The sequence below is a fragment of the Alligator mississippiensis genome, chromosome 4 (genome assembly GCF_030867095.1).
Source record: "Alligator mississippiensis isolate rAllMis1 chromosome 4, rAllMis1, whole genome shotgun sequence".
Classification (NCBI taxonomy): domain Eukaryota; kingdom Metazoa; phylum Chordata; order Crocodylia; family Alligatoridae; genus Alligator; species Alligator mississippiensis.
Genome location: NC_081827.1, coordinates 180,220,632 through 180,243,067, shown reverse-complemented (window position 1 = coordinate 180,243,067; position 22,436 = coordinate 180,220,632). Strand labels below are relative to the sequence as shown.

Here is a 22,436-nt window from a genome sequence, read left to right as displayed (position 1 = left end):
CAAATTATTAATAATCATAAAGGTTTTGTCTTTACATAGATACTAAGATTGTGTCTACCAATTTTGTAAACCGTTCGGAGGCATCAATATAGGGATTTAAAATAGTTAAAATTGTTTTAATAATGTTATCTACTTTTATCTATAAGAATTTCCTTTAATAATGCATATCTAGATATCTTAACCATAATCAAATGGTTTTACCTAACCTTGATTTCAATAGACTGCTTTTGAGAACTTTCCCTTTAAAACCTGAACTGTGAAGGAGATTTATTAATTGTTTATGACAGTCAGAAAACCTTTTAAGGAAGGCAGTTAATGAGCACTGAATGCTCATGTAACAGGTGTCATGTTTTTTATCATGCAAGAAAATTAGACTATTGTATTGAATTCAGACCTGGTCAAGACAAGCAAAACACTGGCTTGCATCCATAGATGCTTCTCAAGAAAATCCTAGGATGTCATTCTCCCCTTGTGCTTGGCCTTGGTGAGGCCACAGCTGGAGTACTGCATCCAGTTTTGGGCCCCACAATTCAAAAAGGATGTGGAGAAGCTTGAGAGAGTCCAGAGAAGAGCCACACGCATGATCAGAGGTCAGGAAAACAGACCTTACGATGACAGGCTGAGAGCTATGGAGCTCTTTAGCATAGACAAGCGGGCTCCAGGGTGATCTGGTGGCCACCTATAAGTTTATCAAAGGTGACCACCAGTATCTGGGGGAACATTTGTTCATCAGAGCCCCCCGCAAAGAGATGATGAGGTTGAACAGTTATAAACTACTGCAAGACCATTTCAGGCTGGACATAAGAAAGAATTTCTTTAGTGTCCGAGCCCCCAAAGTCTGGAATAGCCTGCCATCAGAGGTGGTTCCAGTACCTACATTGAATACCTTCAAGAGAAATTTGGATGCTTATTTTGCTGGGATCCTATGACCCCAGCTGACTTCCTGCCCCTCAGGCAGGGGGCTGGACTCGATGATCTTCTGAGGTCCCTTCCAGCCCTAATGTCTATGAAATCTATGAAGACAAGTAGAATAAACTTGCAGTTGGTAGAACTGAACTCCCTAACAAACGTGTCTTTGGTCCTTTGCGTGCAAAATAAAATTTTCTTTGTAAAGAGAAAAAAAGATATTTTAACCTGGTCTGAATTCAATACAAAGTCTGTGGAAGTCTTAATGATGTCATCAGAAGAATGCGTTTAAAATATATATCAGAAGATTTCCTCCTTCCCCTGACAACAGCCATAATTTGGGAAAACAGTGACACTGGACAGCTTTGTAATGAAAATGTGCTAGTACGTAGAGCCATTCATAAGAATGTCGAACTCTCCTCAGTAGAGAGATCCTAAATTCAGATAGTAGAACTTTCCATAAAGATGAAGATTAAATACTAGTGGCTTATCCTTAAAAGTGATTCTTGTGTTTCTACAAGCAAAGTGAAAAGTTGTAGTATCTTAGGGATGGTGGAAAATAAGGCTGCTAACAAACGTGGAAAAAAATAAAATGGCGCTTTACCGAAAGAAGAGACACATCGTTTTCATCTGGTTCATCCAATGTCTGTATAGACCGAGTGCTTCAGCAGGGCTTTTTGGCGCCTTTATGTAATAGCTGGTTTAATCACATTCTTGACCACTGATTACATTGTAATCATCAGTTTTATTAGGTCCATTTGTTTCAATCACCTATTAGATAAAAGTACCCAAAAGCCCCACTGAAGCGTTTGATCTAAACAGATGCTGGGCAAGCTAGGTCAAACTGTCATGGTTCCCCTTCTGGGCATGTACTGCTTTCAGTGCAGGGGCACACCAAGCTGAAAGTAAAGTACCATCTTTTTCCATCTCTGTCAGTGGCCTAAGTGACTAGAGGAGGTACTACAGAGAAATCCAAGATTGGGAAAAAGCTCAGACTGTGGTTTTATTATTTTTATCTGACCAACCAAATTCAAGAAATGCTTTAGAATAGAGCAATAACTCCACATGCTTGCAGTGGTATAAAATAACAAATGAACCTAATAATACAATGAGGATTACAATGTGATCAGGAGGGATCCGGGTTTTCCATTGCTGTGAAAAAACATTTCTTATTTAAAGGAGAAAAGAGATGGATTTTTTTTCTTTTAAAGGAGACAAATCACAGATTTTCCTTTTTAAAACTGAAAACTGCAGGAAACCACAGGTTTCCCTTTGCAGGTTAGCAGCTTTCCAACTTGCAAGTTGCTGCTTAAGGCTGGGGGAGAGTGGGAGAAGGGTGATTAGAGGCAGGAGGCAACCACGTACAGCCAGGCAGGGTAGTAGGAGCAGCCTTGGCAGCTGGCCACAGATAGGCCTATGGGGGGCCAGGGGCTGGAGGGCCAGGGCTTAAGGACTGTATGGGGGGGTGATGTGGGGCATATGTGTATGTAGGTGTGTGGCAGGGGTGTGTGGAAGAAATGTTGGGGGGAGGGTGGATGCCTGCCAGTGCTGAGGGAAAGTGTCTGGGCACTGGGGCTGTGGTAGGGTAGGGACGCTGAAGTAGCACTTGGTGTTGCCGATGAAACCAGCTCTGTGCTGTTGCCAGTGGGACCTGCCTAAAGGCACCTGCCCCTCCAGTGGGAGAAAGGGACAGGGGAGTCCTTCAGGGGTGACATGGAGCTGCGTGGACAGGCTAGCGGTGCTGAGGGCTAGTGCCCATGCTGTCAAGGGTGAGGCAGCCAGGAAACACTGCCTGGGAGGAGGGACTGTGGCCAGACCTCCTAGCACAATGCAGAAGGCCCAGCCCAGGGTGATAGGTGCCACAGGTGGCCTCTCCTCTTCCCTCTAGCCTGTGCCAGAGCTGGATTCACCCTGCCACTCCCTGCACAAGCCAGAGCCACTGAAGCCACAGCACTGTGGCCCCAGGCAGATGGAGACTGCCTGATGTCCTTTGCCCTCCTTCAGCTGCCTGCAGCATGGCCAGGCCAGAGCTGCACTGCTTCATGCTGCTGCTGAAGAGCATGGTGCTGGTCCTCCCTACCATGTCATAGCCCAGCCCCAGCTGGTGGCATGGGGCAGTGTGTGGTGTCCTACCGCACCCTGTGCTTCTGCATGAGGTGTGCTGCATACATCTCATGCTGGAGGCTGTCCCCACCATGTCCCAACAGAGCACCATCTTGTAGTTTGCATGAAGCCAGGTGGGGGGCAGCTAGGGGCCCCTTCCACCAGGGCTAGGATGGCATGGGTTTGTGGCTTGGGAATGAGGGGCACCAGCAGGTCTGATGGGGGTGGGGGGCTGTGGGTCAGGAGTGAGGGGTACTGACATATTAGGGCTGCTCAGTGCCACAAAGCAATGGGGTAACAGCCACAGCTGGACTCGCATCCTGGTGAGCAAAGGGGGGATGGAAGTTCTGATTTTCCATGATAAAAAGCAAAAACAAAGTCAAATATTCCAAAATATATAGGTATTTAGAATTTATTTTATTATAACGATTGAAGCACTGGTAGGCTTCCAAACTGCTTTAAAATTGTAAATATATCAGTAAAACATTGTGTTAAACTGATACCTATATGTATAGTGGCATTTTATTTTAATTGCAGAAAAACATGAATTTGGGGGGTTTTAATTGGAGAATTTGGGTTTTTATAATTTGGGGTTTTTAAACAGAGAAAACCAGGATCGCTGGTGATCAGTGATCAAGAACATATGATATTACCAAATGGAGGTAAATTAAATTGTCAACAAGATTGAATGAGGATGGTGTCATTTTCCTAGAAGAAGGGGTAGGTGAGTAATACCAAGCTAAGGAAAATGAGGAACCAAGAAGCTAAGCAGTAGTTGATTTGTTGTTTCTTACTACTGGCTTTTGTTTTCTCAACGTTGTAAATCTCACTTAACATGAAGTACTTCAAAAAAGATGAAAATGCCACGATTATCTTATTTCTAGGTTACTAATCTTACTCTGTTGAAGAGGGTAACAGGTCACAATGAACACTTTTGTGCCCCTAATTATAAGGGCTCCTGAAAACAAAAAGAATCAACATAAAAGGAAGAGCTTTGTTTCAGCAGATTTTCTAGCTCTCAAATAATGATGCATCATTGTTCACTTGTTTGTTTACAGGCACTCTGCAGGCTCCCCTCTTGCTGTGTGAAACAGAGGGAATCTTTCTTTCTTTTGCCACATAAAGTAGCAAAAGGTGCCTTGTGGTGTTTGAGAAGAACAGCACATGCTAGGATTGCAAAAATCCTTTGCATAAATTTACATAAAAACCCAAATCACTGCACTCCCTGCAGAGTTACTGCTAGCTATGGTTGACGCTGCACTTAAAACAGTGCAGAAGAGAAAGCAATTCTTTTAAAGGAGCTTAAGATAATCAATTTTGTTTTTCTATTTATCCACCAGAGCAATGATTTTCAATTCTAGGAAATATATATTGGGAAGAAGAGATGAATGATAATTGCTATCACTTTATCTTCAGGATATCTCGTGCTTATACTAAGGTTGGGTGAGACTGGTAACTCGTTAAGTATGCCCTCTGATAGCCATGATCATAATAAACTCAGAGGTTATTACACTAAATGTCATGTGCTTCTCTGTGAAAGTTTTATTATCCAGATTCTGAATGAGCATGAAAGTAAAAGATTACTTTTAGGTGGGTAATCATTGATTAGTTTTGTAGTCACTGCAATAACATTCTCACCCTGACTTTATTTGGGTTATTAATATGTATGTACTGTATGATTTCATAAATAAGGTGATAGGGTTATAGTGGAAACATATCACGAGTTCATTTTTAAATATCAAGTTATCTATTCTAAAGTTTAGCTTCAGTAAATTAGGACTTTTTTTCTACTTAAAGCAAACAAGCACAATTCAGTATAAACAATGATTTATAAAAGATAAAACAGAAGTAGTTGCAATGCTTGAAAAATTCTCCTTCCCTTACCCCGCTGCCTGACAAAACAAAAATCTTTGTGGAAAATATATATTTTATTAAAACTTTGAGTATTTTCACTGAAAATCCCAAACCACAAATCTTTCATATGATGAAAATTGATTTCCCTCTTCTGGTGATCAGATTTTTAATAAACAAATTAAAATACGCAGTTCAACAACAGTAAATATTTTTTATTTTATGGAGATGTTCAATCAACAAAATTAATTTATGGACCGAATCTAAGTTGTCATAATAATGCAAATCCTCTCTACCAATTAAAAATTTTTGGATGATTAAACCAAACCAGCTTTATTACTTTCATTAGATGTTTAAGAAAACAACTTTGCTAATTGAACCTTTAAAAGTAAATACCAGATTCCCACTGTCTCAAAGAAAGGTTTTTATTCAGGTGCATTCCTTTGAAACATATGGAACCAGATAACCACATATCCAAACTTACAGCATTATGTTTTATATATCTTAGAGTGTGTCTATATGAGATGTGTTCATGTGCATTAGCCTAATTTAATATGGACGAAGGGTGCATGTCTACATGTGCATGCCCTTAATGTGCATTAAAAATTTGATACTGTCAAATGCAGGTATCAAATTTAGGCATGATTAGTTAAAGACCATTAACACACATGTAGACACAAGCCAACACTAACTTTATACTAACTTTAGTGCTGGGTCTACCTAGCCACTAAGGGGCTGGCCTGAGCCCCTCCCTGAGGGCTGGGCAGCCCCTAGCTGCTAGTTACCAAAGCCAGCAGCTATTTTGTGTCCTGAGGTACACATACCAGGAGCCTGGACAAGATGACTGATCTGTGCAGGAGCCCAGCAGGCCCCATGTGCCCCTCTGGTCAGGTCACAGGCTGTCTATGCCTGGCCTGTCCCTCTCCAGAGCTGCTGCTTGGCCACAGGCAACTGTTGCAGCTTGCTGCATCCCTTGCCCAGCCATGAGATCCCCACCAGGCTGCTGCCTGGCTGTCTGTGGCAGCAGAGCCAGCACCTGCTGCTGCTCACCCCCAGCTGTCTCCTGTGTTAGCAGGTCCTATGTTGAAGTGCCTCTGCCACATTGCTTCCAGTCACTGGCTGTGCCCCTGCACTGGGTGCTTCTGGCAACCATCCAAGGCTGGCCATCCAGAGACAGCTGCAAGGGGGCCCAGAGAGCTGGTGTGGGAAGACCATGTCGTCTTCCCCCTTGAGCCCCGGCTCCACCAACGTGCACATGCCCATGCTAACTGCCAGGGCCCCCAACTGGACCCAGGAGGTGCGTGACCTCATGGTGCTCTGGGGCCATGCTGATGTGCAGACGGAGTTCACACAGGGTAGACACTCGAACACCCACATTTCCAAGGCCATGTCTGGCAGGATGCAGGATCAAGGGTGCTCTTGGTTGGCATGGTAGTACTAAATAAAGGTCAAGGTCTTGTGGGCACAGTGGATGGCTATGACTAATTTCAATCATTCATCTGGTTGTGCTCAAAAGTCTATGTGCTTTATGTGGCAGCTGACCCAAATTTTGGTGCCCTGGAAGCCAGACCATGCCCCTGTGCATGCCACCACCAGGGATGGCCTGCCCAAGCTCCCGCCCCACCCTGACACCTCCAGTGACTCATCAATGGAGGAAGGGTCCTCATGCCTTCAGTGCCCTGCCTCTCTCTCCTCCTTGGCTGCTGCATCCACTGCCAGCTCAGGGAACCCTGAGACCAGCAGCTGCGTTGCCCTCAGCGCAGCTCGAGACACTGGCAAAAGGAGTGGCCAGCCATGCCACTGCCAGCAGCACCAGCTCCTCCCTGGGAGAGGGAGGGGCCCTGGATGGGCACTGGACTACCATGCACCATGGGCTGTGGACACTGGGCATAGCTGCATGCTGTCACCTATGGGGAGGCCTGCACTGAACCACCAGCCTTGCCAGCCCCAGATGCATGGTAAATTTCACACTGGGGGAGGGCTCTTCCATTCCCCACCCCTGCCCCTGGGCCTGGCTCTGCCCCACACTTCCTGTCTGGCCCACCCACAGTCCCCCAGCCCCAGGTTCCAGCCCCTACAGCACGCAGACAGGCAGAACACAGTTCAGAACTTCATTGAGCAACTGATGCCCCTGCAGCTGGGTGAGCATGGTCCTCTCAAATGCCAAGGAAGGTGTCAATGCTGGTGGTGATGTTCTTCTCAGCAGTAGGGGGCAGGGACATGTAGCTCTGTAACAGGTAGCTCTCCAAGTGGTGGCAGAGGTTGTAGGGTAGCCTAGGCTTTCCCCTATGGTGTTGTAGCTCAGGTGTCCCAAACCAGGAGCACAGGTGTGCCCAGGGCACCAGGAGGATCAGAAGCAGCAGGGAGTAGTGGCTCAATTGCCCCTCAGCCTGCACAAACAGCTTATTACTCACCACCTGGGCAGCAGCAGGGGGTATGCCTAGGGCACAGCAGCAGTGCAGGGGGGTGGCCTTGTGGCACCTCCCCAAAGAGGTCCCCTGTGAGAAGGGTGGGGAGGAGTCTAGCCCCTCACCCCAGTTGTCCAGTATTCCCACATGCCCCAAGTGTGGGTGCCATAGGCTGGGCAGCAGCGCAGCGGAGAGGATGGCCTGCGGGGGAGGGAGGAGGGTCTGGAGCTGCAGCAGCAGGTGCTGCCAGAAGCCTGGCCTGGCCCACCCTAGGAAGGGGGTGGGAGAGGGAGGCTACCTGTGGGCAGCATCTAGCGGCCTGCTGGCCCCAAGGGAGCAAGGAGGGATGGAGGGCTCAGCCAGCTGACCCCCAATCTGAGGCTGGGCAGCACACAGTCCCTAATGCAGAGCATCTCATCTCGAAAATGCTGCAAACATTCTTGCTGCTGGAGCTGCTCCAGGCTTTCCTATTCCAGGGCCTCCATGTGAGACCAGTGGTCCCGCTGCACCCTGTCCTATGCCTCTGCCTGGACAACATCCTTCGCCCACCAGGCCTACTCCCACGCCTGCTTCTGTACCTTCCAGTCTTCTGCCAATTCCAACAGCTGCTGTAGCAGCAGGGTCTGGTCCCTGGTGCAGTGCTGGCATGCTCATCTGGATTGCTCCAGTGGTGGGTAGTGGCAACCCTGAAGTGGTATTCCCACTGGAGCTGGTGGGCTCTTCCCCCACTTCCAAATGTTTTCCCTGAAGAAGCAAGAGACAGAAGCCTTTTGTGAGAGTTTGCAACATTTTAGTTTGCAACTCTTGCTTCTGCAGGGAAAACATCTGGAAGTGGGGGAAGAGCCCACCAGCTCCAGTGGGGATGCCACTTCAGGGTTGCCACTGCCCACCACTGGAGCAATTCAGATGAGCCAGCTGTGCCAGCACTGCACCAGGGACCAGACCCTGCTGCTACAGCAGCTGTTGGCATTGGCAGAAGACTGGAAGGTACAGAAGCAGGCATGGGAGTAGGCCTGGTGGGCAAAGGATGTTGTCCAGGCAGAGGCATAGGACAGGGTGCAGCAGGACCACTGGTCTCACATGGAGGCCCTGGAATAGGAATACCTGGAGCAGCTCCAGCAGCAAAGGGATGCCTACTGCCAGGCCATAGAGACCCTCTTGGCCCTGGCAGCTTCATACATGTCCCCCACTGCCTGGCCTCCACCCATGACCTGGCAGGGCCCCTGGGTCCCACTCACTGCCCTGCAGCAGGCCCCCACCTGGTCCTGGGAGAAAGTCCTAGGGTGCCTCCTGCCTGCCAGAGCCCCTGGCCCAGCCCCTGCACCAGACCTGCTGCCACCTGCCTGGTCCCGGCCCTGCCACTCTTCCCTACACTACACAGCCAAACACCCAGCCCCATATGAGATTGCCACCAACTGGGTTTGCTGCAGCCCACAGACCCATGAGGGAACATCCAGGGCCTGGGGTGCTGGGCCCCTGCCCCATAGCTCTGCTCCCTAGGCTCTCCCCACAGCCTCACACCCTGGGCTTCAACAGCCAAAATATTGTCAATAGTTTTCAATATGTATATAGTTTGCCTCATATAAGTGGGTTTTGTACTGTTCTTGGGTGGGGAGGGTGGGAGAGTGGCACTGTTTGTTGAGGGGGAGGGATGAGGTGGGGGTTGTGAGGGCAATAAAGTTTTTTTGTTTCACTCATGTGCATGTTCTGAGGGTAGTACTGGGGGTGGGCAGGGTGTGTGCGTGGAGGGGTCTGTGGGTGACAGGGCAGGCAGGCTGGAGTGGGAGTACAGGAGGAGGGGGTCAGGCAGGGTCTCCCACAGCCAGTACTCTGGCCCCCACTAGCGGGTCTGCAGCTGTCTGCAGGGGGAGGGCAGGGGGAGGACTGCTAGGGCCAGAAGGGCCAGCACCATAGCCAGCAGCAGTGCAAGGGGCCAGGCTGGAGCAGTAGGGTGCTGAGCGCTGCTGGCAGGGGCAGCCCTGGTGCAGGGAGAAAAGATAGGCAGGGATTTGCTGTATACTGCCCCTCTCCTGGGTTTGCAGCTCCTGGGTAGGGAAGGGGCTGGATAGGGATCAGAGCATCCAAGATGGCTGCCAGGTACTGGCAGCTGGCTCTGGATTCAACATTGCTGTTAAGTGCTGGAAGTCATCTGATCAGAGGCTGGAGCTCCCCCTGGTGGGCACAGGGGCACATGGCAAAACTGGTGGGATTTGGGATTAATTTTAATCCCCAAAAATCTCTTAATGCACATTATCTTAATGTGAATTAAATTTAGTCGCGCTTATTTGCACGTGTAGATGTGCCTTTCGAGATCAGAACTGAGCTCTAAAGGCCTTATCTTATTCTTATTGACAAAAGTCTTTTTTATAGATCTAAACCTACATTTCTCACAATTATCTTAGAAAATTACAATTGTGTGTGTAGTGGATGTAGGGACATGGAAGAAAGAATAATGCTTTTTGTACTTCTACAAAGAGGTATATTTGAATAAGCATGTATGTGGAGTTTGCATAAATTTGAGGAGAGAACACACCAAGTGAAGGCTATCAATGAGGTATCTTAATCTTATTATTTATATTTAAGTTTTTGTTTGCTTAGTAATAATGGTGAATTTAAAAAAAACATATGTTTTATATGAAAAACGAATGATGTTGAGCCTTGGGCCTGCAGTGTAAATCTGCCACAGGAAATCGGAGTACATCATGCCAGAAGGTGTCATTTAAAAAAAAAAAAAAAAAAAAAAAAAATCCTTATCCCTGCAGTTGCTGCTTGGGATATACAAATTAATTGTCCTCGGAGAAAGAAGGGCAAAGTCTTCCATGCTGTCTGCAGTTTTGCATGTTAAACAGCGCTTGCCTTTTGGATTATACATACAAAGGGTCACATTCACTGAAGAACACACAGTTAAGCAAACAAATTAACATTAAATGAGACAGTTTCTTTTCCTAGATATTAAACTTAGGAGCAATTGCTATGATGGTATATTTATTATTCTAAATTTGTACTTAAAAATATGAAGAGAAAATGACATATTGTTTATTATCTGCTTCTGCCCATGATTTCTCAAAGGCCTAAACTGGCCTCAGATAAATATATTTCAGCCTTATCCTTAGGGTGTTGTTAGGTGCTGTGAAACATTAAGTCATGTTTTTGTTAGAATAAACTTTGAGCAGTCACACTTTAAGGCTAAAAGCAGGGGTGGGCAAAGTATGGCCCACAGGATCTGGCCCATCAACTGATTGGATCTGGCCTGTGGGTAGATGCCCACCAATTGATTGTATCTGGCCAGTGGCTGCCCCCATGGTGCTCCATATGGGGCTTAGCCCTTTACACTTCTTCCCAGGGCAATCTGTGCTGCACTCCTGCTCATAGCAGCTGACTGCCCTGGCCAGTATGTTCAGCTTTCCAGCAGGGCTTCTTCCTGTGTAGCTGCAGCAGCTGGGGTACTACCTGGCTCTCCTGACCTCCAGTAATTTTTCTTCCTCCTCCTCCTCATGTCCCTGATATGCCACTTCAGGCAGCAGATTGCATAGGGAAGTGATAGTGGCTATGTGGACAAGCACCAGGCACCATGCATGCAGACAGATAGGGGGGAAGCTACAGCCAGGAAGCTCCTGCTCCATCCCTTGGGGCTTCAGCTCTAGTTCCTTGGATGCTTTCTACCCACTCAGCCACCCACAGGAGGCTGCTCATTGTGCTGGGTGGGTGGAGCAGGTGGAAGGCAACTAAGCAGTAGCCCTGCACAATGGGGCAGGAGCCCCCCAACTCTAGCTTCCTACCCACCTGGCTGGGCATCTGCTACCTGGCACATGTCCCATGGCTTGCCTGCATTACCTGCTGCTCAGAGCAGTGCAGAGGGGGCAGGAGAAAGAGGAGAAGCCACTGGAGGTGGGGGGAGCAGAGCAGTACCCAGGCACTACAGTTGTGTGAAATTTCACCAGGTGTTTCATTTTGAAGCTGTTTCAATGTGTTTTGAGCTCAAAACAGTGTAATCCAAATGAAACAGACTTTGAAACAGCTTCAAAGTGAAATGAGGGCACTTGAAACATTTTGTAAATTTCAAAACGTTTCAAGTTTGGAAGCCAGGCTTGCCGAGGGCCCCTAGGTTGCTGTGAATCCGTGTGGGCTCCCAGATCTGCATGAGATAACAGCATGCTACTGCTGCTGGCAGGGGCCAGCAGCAGCACCAGGCTTCCCAGCATTCAGCACAGGCTGTGCCCAGCGCTGGTTCCAGCCAGCAGCAGTAGCATGCTGTCATCCCATGCTCAGATCCGGGGACCACATCCCCTGGGAAGAGTATGGCTAAGCCCTGCAGCCCTCCTGGGGGGCACGGGCCCCCAGATCTGTGCACGATAACAGCATGCTGGATAACAGCATGCTGCTGTTGCTGGCTTTCAGACATGGGGTCTAACATGGGTGGTGTGTGTATAACCTGAGTTAGAGGGAACTGTTGCACCCACCCACCCCAATCTTGTAGCAGCCTAACAGTTCAGCATCCATCCGCTCTCCCTTCCCCTTGCTCCCATCCACTTCTGGCCCATCTCTCCCTTCCCCATGCCTTCCTTCACTCATCTGCTACCCAGCTGAACCTAAGAGTGGGGGACCAGTGGTAGTAGGGGCAACACCCTCCCTGCCTACTCCTAGGCTCTCTACAGCCCATGCAACCCTGGATCCAGCTGCCACCAGGAGAGGTGGAGTGAGGCTGACAAGGAGAATACTGTGCTCAGCAAAGCTCCCGCCCCAACTCTTCCTAGGGCACAGAAGTAGCTATCAGTTCTGGTATTCTTGTACATGATTTCCAGGACTCACTGGCCCTGTTATTTTTTAAATAAATCAAACCATCTGAAATAGGTACAGGAAGGAGAAAAATCCTTTCTAATTAATTCCCAACAGTTCTCAGTTGAGAACTGAACTGGCTGCTTAAAAGATCTTGTCTGTCATGCTTAAGTTAAAAAGATAAAGGCTTTGTCTGATGATTTTTGTTGCGTTGTTTGGTTGGTGAGACTAAGGAAAGGCAAGAGGTTGCCTTGAGTGAAGCTGGGATCTTGGCTGCTCCCTTGTAAACTGAAGTATAGGTGCTAGATTGGAACAATGTCATTCCTGGAAGGAAAAAGTTCATTCCCTTCCAAAGGAAGATCTTCAAGGATACTTTGGTTTCCCCCAATTTAAACTGACCAAATGCTATCATAGGGTGTCTTCACACATGCTCTGGGGGTGGGAGGGTGCTTTAATTAGAATGGCTCTTAGTGCCTGCAATGTCTCATGTATTCAGTATCCTGCACTACAAAATGGTGGTGGTGTTTTAACTAAAATTTGTCCAGTGGCTTTAAAGCAACCTCACCATCATTTTGAAGTGTGGAGATGCTGGATACATGAGATGTGGAGGTTGAAGGAGCAGACTCAATTAATCAAGTCTGTTCCAACATGATGCAATTACAGCACATCAGAGCAGCACCCCAGCACATCTACAGGTACCCCTACAGACTAACAATAAATTACACCAAGAATAAGTATATATACAGAAATCATATCTAAAGATAGTAAAGTTCAGGAGACAAGAACAAAAAGGTAGATCACGAAGGGTGCATCTACACAAGACATTTACTGCAGTTACCTAATTAGCTCAGCAGTAAAGTCTCAGCATCTACACACTTGGCCCTGTGAGCCTTCAATAAACTAATAAATACCACCACAGGTCTATCCTACAGAATTTTTTTAGTGTGCACCAATACAAGTGTAGACACTACTGGCTAGCCCCATGCTGGCACACCCTTTTGCCCCAGCCAACCCCTCCCACAGGACATTGAGCCAGGCAAGAGCAGGCCCAGGCTAGCAGAGTGACCCCAAGGGCCCCCTTCCAGCAGGGCTGCTCTGACCCAGCTCAACGTGCTGCAGTCCCGGGTGCACATGTAAACATGATGCCCTGAAGCAATAAACTCCGGGGTGAAATACACTGGAGTTTATTGCTTTGAATTAATTGCACATGTAGATGCACCCAGAGAGACTATCAACTGAAGAACCTGTAAATAATTTTCTAGTACAATTCTCAGAGCAAGTTCATTTACTAGATCAGAAGTATGGATAACAACTGAGCGCACATATATGACAGAGGTAAGAAATGCTGCATTTAAAAAAAATCTCCGATTTACAGGCAGGACAACATTATCTCTTTCCCATTTGTTGTGCACTAACTGTTCTAAAAACATGAAAGACTACTGGGATGCATCAAACAGTACACTATTAAAGGAAGAGAACAAAGGGATTAAACAGGTCAGGAAGACATAGCAGCTTGCAGAACTTGATGCCTGAAGGCAACTGCTGCAGACAAGCAAATATCAGCCTTATAATGTCTGATAAAGGAGAGGATTTCAGGCAAAATTAAGGATCTACAAATCTCATTGGGGACACTATATTCCTTTCTATCCAGGAGGCATGTACAGGTCCAGCTGAATAAGTCACGATAGCTGGAAGCATTGGCGATGCATAGGGGCTGCACATGGGTACACATGCACCCCCTAAGTGTGGCAGCACACCCCCTGTGAAAAGGTGCTGCTGACACTGCCAGCAGCACCTGCAGGTGGTTGCCACTCACCATCCCCCACCCCACCGGCGGTGTCTGTGGGCAGTCCGTGATTGCATCTGTGGTGGTTGCCAACTGCCAGTTGGCGCTCACCACCTGCCCCCTCCACCAACAGTGCCATGGCCACCTGCAGGAGTTCCCCACTTGCTGCCACTACCAGCAGGAGCTCGCTGTGCCCCCCCAAGCCACTAGGGGGCACACGGCATACATGGCTGGCAGTGGTGGGATTTTTAACAGATTATGGATGGTACAGTAAAAATGTGAGTGATTTTACTATAAAGAGAAAGAAATTTTGCAAAGAAGATATTCTTCTGAATGGTACCTGATTCTCTTATAAATATAGTGAGTCATTTTTTATGGGTGATGACAAAAACAACCACCACCAAAAAACTCTTGGTTGCAAGAGAAGCTTATGTCAACACTTGTGGTAGATAAAGGAAAAATATTGAGAATGTAACCATATCTGAGAAGATAGGGGTTTGACATTTAATAACAGAACAGACTTCCAATTCACCTTCCCTATTGGTTGAAGTAATAGTAAGTGGGAAAGAATTTGATGTTTAAAATAAAGGAAAATTAAGTGGATAGAAACTTCCTTGACTTATGAATATGCGTTTAAGATTCTACTTAAAGCAGTGGCTCTTAACTTCATTAGACTCAAGGCACACCTCAGAAAACATAAGCTTTTCACTTTCATTCATTTCTTAACTATAGAAAAATAGAATTAGTCTTCATTTGCAAAGAATTCAGAAAGACCACTACAGATTAGAATGTTTTTGACACTATATAGATTCTTATGTAAAACTTCTGGGTTTATCTGGTGAATCGTACAGGTGTTTGCATAGCTAGTATTGCACAATACCCTTAAAGGATCTGACAGGATCCCAGGGTGGCACCTTGGTTGAAAATCACTAAGAGGCAGGTTTCTTCCTAGCATTAAGCTTAATAAAAACCTTCAAGAAGGAAGCAATGTGTAGAAGAATGGAAAGATCTGTTGAACCCAGGCTCACACTTTCAGGGAGCAAGTGTCAAGACTGTAAAAACTCCAAACCTTTGCACAAAGAATGTAAACTATCAAGTGTGTGAGATTTACACACAATTCTTCTGGAAGCTGAGCGCACCTGGATGAAAATGTGGCAGTTGCAAGCAGGAATTGCAGTGTTTTGACTTAAAAGAACACGGCAGAACTAAAGAGCATTTTTGTATTATATTAGTACCCAGCAAAGATGGTCTCTGGTCACCTAAACCTGTTATGAAGTAATGAGGGATGTTCTATACAAATAGTTCAGTGGGCTCTTCGATCATAATACCTAAATTATTACCTCTTTAAAAAAAACTTTATTAAGCTTATCTTACAATGCTTCACCAAGACAGTGTAGTATGACAGATAATGGAGATCTCAAACATGTAGAGGAACCTAAGAATAGGATCAAGATCTTCTGAGTTCCATTAGAACGTTTTTACTAAAAGACGTTCTTGCCTTTTTGGAGGGCAAGGGAATTCTGGTTTGCAAGGCCAATACAGTGCAATCAGAATCATGGGAATGTGGACCTCTTTGACCTTCCTAATATTTGAAGTATCATCAAAAAAGGCATGTATCTTGAGCCATCACAGAAAGAAAGCAGAATCCACTCTAAAAGACTGTTTCAATATCTAGAAGGAAATAAATGATTGTCTGAGGAATTTCACATTTACAGTATCAGTGAAGATACTCTTTTTTGCCTCTCCAATTTCCTACCTTGATAATCCGATACTTGTGTCAGATGCCATGAGGTCTGACCTTCATGCAGTTGGCAGACATATTATATACATACACACACATACATACTACACACACACACACACACACACACACACACACACACACACACAGAGATATAGTAGATAAATTACTATTCTCCTGGGATGAGTTCACAACTTCCTTTTGGATCCATGATGATTCAGATAGGTAGCTACCAACTGACTGGAGGATGCTATAATAAATATAGATCGCATGAGCTGGGGAAGGAAGTAATGAAGAGTATTTTTCCAGAGAGGAAATATCCCTGATAGTATAATAGAATATAAATATATATTCTATTATAATATAATATAAAGAATGGGAATGTCCTATAAAGAATGGGAGCTAGTATGAGCTAGCCAGCTGCTGAAGGTGGAATCAATCCTGGTTGTTTGAGATGGAGTGCATTCTTACAATTTCACTGACATCTGATACAACTTTTTCGGCCGGAAAAAGGGATGAAAAACTATACAAGGAAAGATTCTGTTTTGATGCATACTTTCTTCCTTGCAATGTCATTGAGAAAGAATAGTGATTTACTTCTGCCTTCTGTTTGAGGAGGATATTTTTCCAATTTTTTTTTCTTTTTTTTACATCAAGTAAATCCAATAGCCTAAAAAATGGTTAACTAATAATACTAAAATTTGTATTTAAAATCTAGTCCTGTTCTGTAATTATATTTCATATGCACAGATGAAAATAAACTAGGGAAAGTACCTATTAACCTGTTTGCATGTATAATTGCACAAGTTTGATATTAGTAGGTAACCTTTGTAAGTAGCTAGCTTTGAGTTTATGCAAAGAGCTCAAAATTTTGAATACATAAACAACAACAACAGGAGATACGCATTTGATTTTTTTATTTTGTTCTTTCCTTGTTTCTCGCTGCTAGCAGTATTCAGAAAGCCCTGGCTTTATTTGGCCATCCATGGAAACATCTAAAAGATTTGACTCATATCATTTGGGTGCAGTAATGAATAAGAACTGACATCAAATATCAATATTATTGGCCCAGCTAAATGGTAGCTGACATCAAGCAGGACTGCTGAAGAAGTAAACAAAATTGAAATTTCATTTTGGTATAAGAACTGTCTGACATTATTTGTCCTTCAGTAAATCAATGAAAGACCATCCTGGAATGTTGTTAGCATTTCTACGTGGGGAGGGAAAGCTTGATACTGATATTAAGTATGTTTTGTTGTGTTTGGGCCTTTATGACCATAATTCAAGAAATATTACTTATTTAAAGGAAATACAGTGGTTGCTCCCCAAATGTGATGAAGGCAAGGTGTGGAAAAGATCAATTACAAACAGCCAAAAGTGAATGATACCTCTTTCATCTGTTTAAACACCAACATGCATACAGGCACAAGGGATCCAACTTAGTTACAAATCTGTAGTACCTCCATTGAAATAAATGTAGCTACTACAGAGTGATGACAAGTCCTGGCAGATTGAAAGCATGCTTTTATTAAGATGAAACATCAAGGTTTTGGGGGGGGGGGGAGAACACTTTTTTGTGAAATTCCTAATGGGTAATTGTCACATTTTTTCTGCCATTGCAGATCAAAAACATGGATATACAGGGAGTTTGGTTCAAGCCCCTATAACAGCTGGGAAACTGGGGAAGGGATTTGGCCTCCCAGATGCAGTCCATCTGGGAAGGTGAAGCTCTGCCTTCCATGTTAGCCCAGTTATATGCAATCTGCTGTGCTAGTAAGGTTAGTGTGTTTGGGGCCATTCAGTCAGAACTCTTAAAGGGAATCTGAGCCTACAGTGCAACTTCCAAAGGACACTTTCATACATACATACTTAAATATATGGTTTTGTAAACAATAGTGGCTTCACTTTTGGAGGGCAGTGCCACTTTCTACACATTTGTCTGTAAAATAAAGTGTTGTAGTTACATGGGAGTAAAAAAATTCATATTAACTAAAAAAATGTACGTTTCCCATTTGTAAATTGAGGGAATTTGCTCAAATCTTCCAAAACAATTTTGCCTCTAGGTACAGAGCAAACCTAGAAAAATAAAGAAACTTACAAGCTGTGTTTGAATTACAGGAGAGCTCAGGAGGGCTGAGCCCCTCCATAAGAGGTGAGAACCTCCCCCCTCCCCCCCACATGGGTTGGTCAGTCCTTGGCCTGCCCCATGCCCTTCTAAGCAGCCCAGGCAATGGTGGTTCCTTCTGGCTACCACCACAATACAGGCAGGGACCCATGAGCACAGCCCCAAGCCCAACCATTTTTTTTGTTGACTCCCCCAGGTGTCAAAGTGTAATCAGAACCCTGCTTACAAGTATCTGACAACATTGTGTTATAACAATTTTGACATAACCAGAACCTGCTAAAATAATGTGAAAGTCTGAGCCAGATATTTTCCAAAGACTGTAACATAGGCATTTTTAAAGAACAGGCCATATTCTCTGGTGCCTAAATAGGAGCTCTTTGGAAATGGGATTTGTTGTAAAAAGTCCAAGGGCTGATGTTAGTTGATGAGCAGACTTGAAAATTTGGATCCTGAGGTCTATCCATCTCTTTTAATAGTAAATAAAACCTGTAGTTTCAATAGTGGGGAATACAATTCATTTTTTAAATGTTATGCTAAGTGCATGCTGCTCCAGATTGCATAATAGGAATGTATGTGATAAATATTGCAATTATATGTAATTAACATATACTTAGAAATTGATACTACACATGGTGTTTTAAGCAGCTGAAGGGGAAAACTGTCAAAAGTGATTAGGTGATTTAGGAGTCTAAGTAAGATTTTCTAAAGAAATTCAGGAACTTAGAAGAAAAATGGGGCTTAGGAGCTTCTTGGAAGCTCCTGGCTTTTGGTCATAGTGACTAGGTCATCTGCCCTAGAGCCTATAATCTTGGAACCTGTATTTCCCAAGCCCTGAAGTCCACCAAAAATTCATACAAGGTTCTTCTGGATCCTTTGGCAAAAGTTTGTCAAATCTGATAATTTTCAAAGGAAAAGTGATGGGTTCGATACCATTTTCCAATGAAACTGAGCCATCTCTAAAAAGTAGGTGCCCTAACCTCCAATTTTGTTACTGAGGAAAGGGAGAGGAGCAATGTGTGCATGTCTCATTCTACAGAAATTCCATCCTGGGCGTAAGAAATATTTCCAGTGAAAGGCTTGCTTAAAATGTCAAAGTTTCTGTCAAATCTTTTGTTTTTGACACATCTACATTTCCTGACCTCCACCCTTCCCAAAAAAAGCCTTGTCAAAAATATCCAAACCAACCCAGATGCTGAGTACCATTAAACACATTAATATTTGAATGGGTATTCAGTAGAGAGAGAAAGATAGAAAAGAATCTTGTGGTGCTATTTTTAGTTTAAAAAAAAAAAAAAAAGTTTCTCTGGCTATGCTGGCCAGCCAATTAGACAAACAAAATATCCCATATCAGCTTCAGTTGCCTAGTTTTCCTAGTACCTGCAATAAAATTATGTAAGTCCAATTATAGCTTCTGAAATAATACTCCTCCCTCAATTTAATCAACCCTGCACTAGCTGTTTCTATCTTTACTAATTCAATCATTGAGAGTGTCAACCAATGATTTCAACCTACAGTTTAATGCCAGCTGTAATATTCTTTATTAAAATAACATGCTTATCTGGAAGGTTATCAGCATCCAGTTCCCCAGCTTTCTGTTAATTATTGTAGGTCATGTAGGGGATTCAAGTCTCTTAGAATACTTGCAGCACAGAGGCCATCCTGTACCTGTCCTTGCTGTAATAAAGCTCTCACTCACCATTAAAATTACTGTAAATAGTTACCTAGACTCTTATGTCTAGGTCACCATGCTGCAAAATACTGAAAGGCAAGGTTAGGTAAATGTTCAATAGCATTTAAAAATATGGAGTGGAGACAATCTTAGGTTTGGGGACTTGGGTAGCCTTCCCTAAAGTGAGGAATAAACCTGACTCTACTAAGTTTTAATAGAAGAGCCCCTAAGGTTTCTTTCCAGTCACACAGGAGATTGGCAATAGGAGGCAGTGGAGCAGCCGCTGCTTTTAGTCAAATGAGACTATTCAGAGCTTCCTATTACTCAATATCCTGAAATGAAATAATAGAAAGAGTAGGATGGGCACTAGGAACAACTACTAAGAGATGTATCAAGAATGAGAAAAGGGAATGAGTCCCTTCTCTCGTATGAACCACCACTTCCGTCACCACGTGTGTGCCTGCCTAAGAATTAACAACCCTTCAAGACGAGAGTGGGGTGCGTAGGAAGGATGGGGTAAACAGAAAGGTCACCAGTTTCCTTTCCTTTTGCTGAGGCAAGCAGACTTACTTGAACTTCTTTACTGCATGCAGTAAAAAAAACTTTATGGGTGGGGTAATGTGACTGGGGCTATCTTTTCCTCTACCATTAACTGAAAATGTTATAGCATCTTCTTTTCCCTTTACTCCTTTAGTTACAGTGAATCCTGAAGGGTCTTATAATCCTCATAAGGAGGATCATTCCTGGTTTGGAGCTTGGTTCTATGTTTTAAACACGCCTCTCATGCATTTTGGACCACTAAAATCAATAGGTTTCCTAAACCAGCTTCAAAAGGCTTTGGATCAGGGCTGTTAAGCATATAGTATGCTGTTTTGTGAGATGCATAATGCTCTCCAGGAGGTTTATCCAATAAAGGGACACAGGCTTCTTCAGATGTGACACACTTGCATTCTCAGTAATCCCACAAAAAAGGGTGCAAAATATCTTTTATAGATAAGAACAATACATCAGCAATTCAGGAAATAATTAGGTCAGCACAAAATGTCATCTAAACAAATTAACCCTATGATCGTGCTAAAAAGTATAGCTCAGAGAAATCTTGCACTGAGAGAAACAGAACTTGGCCACAGGGATGAGGCTTTATTATAACCATTACTGAAATGACTCTGGTCATTGTGTGTGTGAGGCACACACATTATGAAATGTTTCTACAGGTAGATCCAACATTGCTATTCATGCAAGTCATTTACAAGAGAGGAACTTGGAAATAAATGAAACCTTCACAGTTAGAACTTACTCTCATGTTGAATGTGGCATGATTGCAGGAATGCAGATGACCATAAAAAGTATGAGCACAAAGACCCTAGGAAAGAAAACAAAAGAAAATAAAATAATCAAATGGGTTATAGAACATCCTTATAAACACAGAGAGCTTGTTTGTCTTGTCATGTGCAAGCACAGGCACATGCTATTTGGTGTGTTAAAAAATTAGTTTTTGCACGCACAAAGTGAAAAAAAAAAGTTCAATATAGATGAGGATACATATCTTCATTCAGGATTGCAGATAATAGAAAATATGTTAAATATAATACTAATAATAACTTACAAAGATGTTATGTACAAGCCATATGACATTATGGAAATATAGTTCAAGCTTCTTAAAAAGTGCTTTAATAATGATTCAATATAGTGTAGAGTCTTTTTAGACATTACATACACCCCTTTACCATCTTTATGAATAAATCGCCAGCACGAAAAAGACTGCATGTATGCCAGCCTGATCTTTTGCAGGAGCTCTAATTTCCCTTTTCCAAACACCCAAAGTAAACCCCTCCCCCCTTCTGCTTCAGTCTAATACTGGGGATATTTAGCAAACTCAAGGATCAAGACATATTTCCTTCACTGTGAAGGATTGATAGTCCCATGATCCATGGTTTTTGCTGGTCATCTGCAAGAACCAAGAAGGAATATTTGTCTTCCCAACTTTCTTGAAGCATAACTTACAGCATTACTATGGGAGTATTTTTTAAAGTGGTACTGACTAACGGTGTTTTTTGCTGACATTTAGAAATATCTCGGGTATTGGCGGGAGGGTCTTGTTCTCCCACTCAATCATATTGATTGATCAATTTGGGGTCAGGAAGGAGTTTTTACCCAAGTCAGACTGGTAAAGGCTTGGGGGGGTTCTATCCTCTAGTGTGATGCCTGGTTTTCTTCCTGGGATCCTCTGAGCATATATTGACTAATAACTTCTCTGCCATTGCTTTGGCAGGTCCTTGGTGAAAAATAACTCCAAGGATATAAAATCTAGTTCATGTTCTTGCAGCACTGTCTACCTACACTGTTACTCTGCACTGCATTCTTACTGGGGCAGCAACTTATATTTCCAAACTTTTTTTGTAATAGTAACGGAAAACATACTTGGTTCCTGTAAAATAACTTACTGCATGACAGGATGAAATGGTCCTGCATAGCAACACTGAAAAAGTAAACTCAGAGGTGCTTTCAGTTTTGTTATACAATATATCATAAACAGAAGTAAAATTTAATTGTTAATAATAGTTCAAAACAATCTAATATACTCTTCCAAATTTAAAATTTGACTATTCCCTTCAACAATCCCAGGAGAGCTAAGATGTCTACTCTAATTGCATATATAAAATCTATATAACCAAACCTGCAAACAGTAACTGCTGAGCAGTAGAGCTTGCTACCATGAACAGCAACATTGAAATCAAATGGTAATTAGTGTTTTCTGGAAGAGACTTTATGTTAAGAAAATGTTGAGTTTTCAAAGTTAAGCACACAAAACTAAGTCACTAATGACAATAAACCATCTCACTCAGGGCTGTACATTTTGCTTTCCAATCTTTTTATCATTTGATTGGGTAGTAGTTCAGAATTAGAGTCCTCTTTCAAGGTACAGTTCATCTATATGCAGGCAGTCAGTATAAGGTTCAGGCTTAAAATTCATTTAAGTAAATATTTTGAATAGCCTTTGTACAGAGATGAATTTTACCCTCAGCTTGCTGACTAAGCCATTAGGGGTGAATGAGCCAGGAGTTTCAAAA

General features: G+C 43.8%; 1 protein-coding gene and 1 long non-coding RNA gene across 4 annotated transcripts in view; one reads left to right on the top strand and one right to left on the bottom strand.

Moving 5' to 3' along the window:
* The window catches only part of SPAG16 (sperm associated antigen 16), a 988,711-nt gene that overhangs the window by 219,427 nt on the left and 746,848 nt on the right, over positions 1 to 22,436 (bottom strand). For all 3 annotated transcript variants that reach the window (XM_059727149.1, XM_019492271.2, XM_019492270.2), the window contains exon 14: positions 20,663 to 20,728. In XM_059727149.1, the coding sequence (XP_059583132.1) occupies positions 20,663 to 20,728 (66 nt within the window). The remainder of the gene's footprint in view (positions 1 to 20,662; positions 20,729 to 22,436) is intronic.
* LOC109284307 (uncharacterized) overlaps positions 1 to 22,436 on the top strand; it is an 80,658-nt gene that overhangs the window by 37,178 nt on the left and 21,044 nt on the right. The window lies entirely within an intron of this gene.